The 6000-nt window shown below is 44.9% G+C and overlaps 1 protein-coding gene across 1 annotated transcript in view; it reads right to left on the bottom strand.

Moving 5' to 3' along the window:
• Positions 1 to 788: 788 nt before the first annotated feature.
• Positions 789 to 6000, bottom strand: part of LOC142251602 (caM kinase-like vesicle-associated protein) — a 161171-nt gene continuing 155959 nt past the window's right edge. The window contains exon 11 of the mRNA XM_075324562.1: positions 789 to 1524. Within this exon, the coding sequence (XP_075180677.1) occupies positions 1267 to 1524 (258 nt within the window). The 3' untranslated portion in view covers positions 789 to 1266. The remainder of the gene's footprint in view (positions 1525 to 6000) is intronic.

Here is a 6000-nt window from a genome sequence, read left to right as displayed (position 1 = left end):
ATATATCTACTATAATACTGCCCCTATGTACAAGAATATAACTGCTATAATATTGCCCCCATGTACAAGAATATAACTACTATAATACTGCCCCCTATGTACAAGAATATAACTACTATAATACTGCCCCTATGTACAAGAATATAACTACTGTAATACTGCCCCCTATGTACAAGAATATAACTACTATAATACTGCTCCTATATACAAGAATATAACTACTATAATACTGTCCCCTATGTACATGAATATAACTGCTATAATACTGCACCTATGTACAAGAATATAACTACTATAATACTGCCCCTATGTACAAGAATATAACTGCTATAATACTGCCCCTATGTACAAGAATATAACTGCTATAATACTGCCCCTCTGTACAAGAATATAACTGCTATAATACTGCCCCTATGTACATGAATATAACTGCTATAATACTGCCCCTCTGTACAAGAATATAACTGCTATAATACTGCCCCTATGTACATGAATATAACTGCTATAATACTGCCCTATGTATAATTTGCTGCTCTTCCCTTCGTTATCCCCCGGTCTCGGTTATACAGTAATGGTCCTGTTGTGGGGGCACAGCGGGTAGAGACAGAATATAATATGAATTGTTGGTGAAGGATCTAATCTGATTGTGAGTAGATTCCAGATGGACGGATCCGCTGCTGTTGGTCCAAACGTCACATTTTTTCTGCCAGTAACAATTAGCCATGAGCCTCCTGTCCTGCTCTGCGCTGTATTACGGGAGTTGTAATGACGCACAGATGGCGGTATTTTTTTATTTTACTCTTTATTGGTTAAATTGGCCCCTTACTGCCAGGGTACCGGCCTCTGTGGCACAGTAAGGGTGCGCAGATCAAACTATAACATAGAAACATGCAGATGACATGCAACAGGTCACCCACCCAGAGCCAGTGTGGAAGCTATGGAGGAGTGTGAGCAGCAGGTGGTCTGCCGGAGACCCTCTGACTGGGGGGCTAGGCGGTATTGAGTTGGTGGAGATTTGTGGAGTGTTGGTGATTTTGTCGACTTATAAAACTATTAACCAGAAGAAAAACTAGGATACGTAGGAAGCAGAGTCCTGTCCGGGGTCCGTGTCCATGCTGCAAGACGAGGATCTGTCTTCTGGAGTCTGGTCTTATGTTTGTTCCCAAGAGGTCGTCGGTCCCTTGGGTCTCCCCTCTTCCCATGTCGGGTGGTGATGATGGCCACTTTTGTTTTGGTTTGCGTATGGAAGGATGGAGGGTGCGGGCACTATGGAGGACCCCCGAGCTCTGGCTGCCCGGACCCGGACGAGTGTCCTCCGCAGTCGGCGGTCTGCAGGGCTCTGTCGGGATTCCAGTCCGCCTTTGCGATGCTGTGTTGAGAGGGCGAGGACTGGGGAGAAGGGCAGGTCTCCACTGTGACCTCATGGGAGACGCTCATAGAAGACCTCGGGGTGACGGGGAGGCGCCCGGCCGTGCCCTCGGAAGCTCTCAATCGTTGCATGAAGGTGGTGACTCGTATGGCTTTCTGTAATGGGCAGAGACCATAGTAAGTGTCTATACAGTGTGTCCACCCATATATACAATGTATACAGTATATATACAGTGTATCCACCCATATATACAGTGTATACATTATATATACAGTGTGTCCACCCATATATAGCATATACAGTATATATACAGTGTGTCCACCCATATATACAGTGTATACAGTATATATACAGTGTGTCTACCCATATATACAGTATATACAGTATATATACAGTGTGTCCACCCATATATACAGTGTATACAGTATGTATACAGTGTGTGCACCCATATATACAGTATATATACAGTGTGTCCACCCATATATACAGTGTATACAGTATGTATACAGTGTGTGCACCCATATATACAGTATATATACAGTGTGTCCACCCATATATACAGTGTATACAGTATGTATACAGTGTGTGCACCCATATATACAGTATATATACAGTGTGTCCACCCATATATACAGTGTATACAGTATATATACAGTGTATCCACCCATATATACAGTGTATACAGTATGTATACAGTGTGTGCACCCATATATACAGTATATATACAGTGTGTCCACCCATATATACAGTGTATACAGTATATATACAGTGTGTCCACCCATATATACAGTGTATACAGTATATATAGTGTGTCCACCCATATATACAGTGTATACAGTATATATACAGTGTATACACCCATATATACAGTGTATACAGTATATATACAGTGTATCCACCCATATATACAGTATATACAGTATGTATACAGTGTGTGCACCCATATATACAGTATATATAGTGTGTGCACCCATATATACAGTATATACAGTATATATACAGTGTGTCCACCCATATATATAGTGTATACAGTATATATACAGTGTGTGCACCCATATATACAGTATATACAGTATATATAGTGTGTGCACCCATATATACAGTATATACAGTATATATAGTGTGTCCACCCATATCCTGTATACACCGCACCTATATACAGTGTCCACCCATCTCCTGTATACACCGCACCTATATACAGTATATATACAGTGTGTGCACCCATATATACAGTATATACTGTATATATAGTGTGTCCACCCATATATACAGTATATACAGTATATATACAGTGTGTCCACCCATATCCTGTATACACCGCACCTATATACAGTGTGTCCACCCATCTCCTGTATACACCGCACCTATATACAGTGTGTCCACCCATCTCCTGTATACACCGCACCTATATACAGTGTGTCCACCCATCTCCTGTATACACCGCACCTATATACAGTGTGTCCCCCCATATCCTGTATACACCGCACCTATATACAGTGTGTGCACCCATCTCCTGTATACACCGCACCTATATACAGCGTGTGCACCCATATCCTGTATACACCGCACCTATATACAGCGTGTCCTCCCATCTCCTGTATACACCGCACCTATATAGAGTGTGTCCACCCATATCCTGTATACACCGCACCTATATACAGTGTGTCCACCCATCTCCTGTATGCACCGCACCTATATACAGTGTGTCCACCCATATCCTGTATACACCGCACCTATATACAGTGTGTCCAGCCATCTCCTGTATACACCGCACCTATATACAGTGTGTCCACCCATATCCTGTATACACCGCACCTATATACAGTGTGTCCACCCATCTCCTGTATACACCACACCTATATACAGTGTGTCCACCCATATCCTGTATACACCGCACCTATATGCTAACTCCGTTGTTTTCCACCAGGTGGCGCTATAGGTGGTTTCATTGCGTAGCGCATGGCTACTTTACTATACCTAGATACCACTTCTATGCCTATAGCTGCCGCCGTTCTCAAGTTAATGGCAGTGGACAGGAGATGGGTGGACACACTGTATATAGGTGCGGTGTATACAGGATATGGGTGGACACACTGTATATAGGTGCGGTGTATACAGGATATTGGTAGACACACTGTATATAGGTGCGGTGTATACAGGATATGGGTGGACACACTGTATATAGGTGCGGTGTATACAGGAGATGGGTGGACACACTGTATATAGGTGCGGTGTATACATGAGATGGGTGGACACACTGTATATAGGTGCGGTGTATACAGGAGATGGGTGGACACACTGTATATAGGTGCGGTGTATACAGGATATGGGTGGACACACTGTATATAGGTGCGGTGTATACAGGATATTGGTAGACACACTGTATATAGGTGCGGTGTATACAGGATATGGGTGGACACACTGTATATAGGTGCGGTGTATACAGGAGATGGGTGGACACACTGTATATAGGTGCGGTGTATACAGGATATGGGTGGACACACTGTATATAGGTGCGGTGTATACAGGAGATGGGTGGACACACTGTATATAGGTGCGGTGTATACAGGAGATGGGTGGACACACTGTATATAGGTGCGGTGTATACAGGATACGGGTGGACACACTGTATATAGGTGCGGTGTATACAGGATATGGGTGGACACACTGTATATAGGTGCGGTGTATACAGGAGATGGGTGGACACACTGTATATAGGTGCGGTGTATACAGGATATGGGTGGACACACTGTATATAGGTGCGGTGTATACAGGATATGGGTGGACACACTGTATATAGGTGCGGTGTATACAGGAGATGGGTGGACACACTGTATATAGGTGCGGTGTATACAGGATATGGGTGGACACACTGTATATAGGTGCGGTGTATACAGGATATGGGTGGACACACTGTATATAGGTGCGGTGTATACAGGAGATGGGCGGACACACTGTATATAGGTGCGGTGTATACAGGATATGGGAGGACACACTGTATATAGGTGCGGTGTATACAGGATATGGGTGCACACACTGTATATAGGTGCGGTGTATACAGGATATGGGTGGACGCACTGTATATAGGTGCGGTGTATACAGGATATGGGTGGACACACTGTATATAGGTGCGGTGTATACAGGATATGGGTGCACACACTGTATATAGGTGCGGTGTATGCAGGAGATGGGTGGACACACTGTATATAGGTGCGGTGTATACAGGATATGGGTGGACGCACTGTATATAGGTGCGGTGTATACAGGATATGGGTGGACGCACTGTATATAGGTGCGGTGTATACAGGATATGGGTGCATGCACTGTATATAGGTGCGGTGTATACAGGATATGGGTGGACGCACTGTATATAGGTGCGGTGTATACAGGATATGGGTGGACACACTGTATATAGGTGCGGTGTATACAGGATATGGGTGCACACACTGTATATAGGTGCGGTGTATACAGGAGATGGGTGGACACATTGTATATAGGTGTGGTGTATACAGGATATGGGTGGACACACTGTATATAGGTGCGGTGTATACAGGATATGGGTGGACACATTGTATATAGGTGCGGTGTATACAGGAGATGGGTGGACACACTGTATATAGGTGCGATGTATACAGGATATGGGTGGACACGCTGTATATAGGTGCGGTGTATACAGGAGATGGGAGGACACGCTGTATATAGGTGCGGTGTATACAGGATATGGGTGCACACGCTGTATATAGGTGCGGTGTATACAGGATATGGGTGGACGCACTGTATATAGGTGCGGTGTATACAGGAGATGGGTGGACACACTGTATATAGGTGTGGTGTATACAGGATATGGGTGCACACGCTGTATATAGGTGCGGTGTATACAGGATATGGGTGGACACGCTGTATATAGGTGCGGTGTATACAGGACATGGGTGGACACACTGTATATAGGTGCGGTGTATACAGGATCTGGGTGGACACACTGTATATAGGTGCGGTGTATACAGGACATGGGTGGACACGCTGTATATAGGTGCGGTGTATACAGGACATGGGTGGACACACTGTATATAGGTGCGGTGTATACAGGATATGGGTGGACACGCTGTATATAGGTGCGGTGTATACAGGATATGGGTGGACACGCTGTATATAGGTGCGGTGTATACAGGATATGGGTGCACACGCTGTATATAGGTGCGGTGTATACAGGATATGGGTGCACACGCTGTATATAGGTGCGGTGTATACAGGATATGGGTGGACACGCTGTATATAGGTGCGGTGTATACAGGATATGGGTGCACACGCTGTATATAGGTGCGGTGTATACAGGATATGGGTGCACACGCTGTATATAGGTGCGGTGTATACAGGATATGGGTGGACACGCTGTATATAGGTGCGGTGTATACAGGATATGGGTGCACACGCTGTATATAGGTGCGGTGTATACAGGATATGGGTGCACACGCTGTATATAGGTGCGGTGTATACAGGATATGGGTGGACACGCTGTATATAGGTGCGGTGTATACAGGACATGGGTGGACACGCTGTATATAGGTGCGGTGTATACAGGACATGGGTGGACACGCTGTATATAGGTGCGGTGTATACAGGACATGGGTGGA

Source organism: Anomaloglossus baeobatrachus, chromosome 9 (genome assembly GCF_048569485.1).
Source record: "Anomaloglossus baeobatrachus isolate aAnoBae1 chromosome 9, aAnoBae1.hap1, whole genome shotgun sequence".
In the NCBI taxonomy this organism is placed as follows: domain Eukaryota; kingdom Metazoa; phylum Chordata; class Amphibia; order Anura; family Aromobatidae; genus Anomaloglossus; species Anomaloglossus baeobatrachus.
Note: the sequence above shows the minus strand (reverse complement) of the source record. Positions and strands in the feature narration are given on the sequence as shown.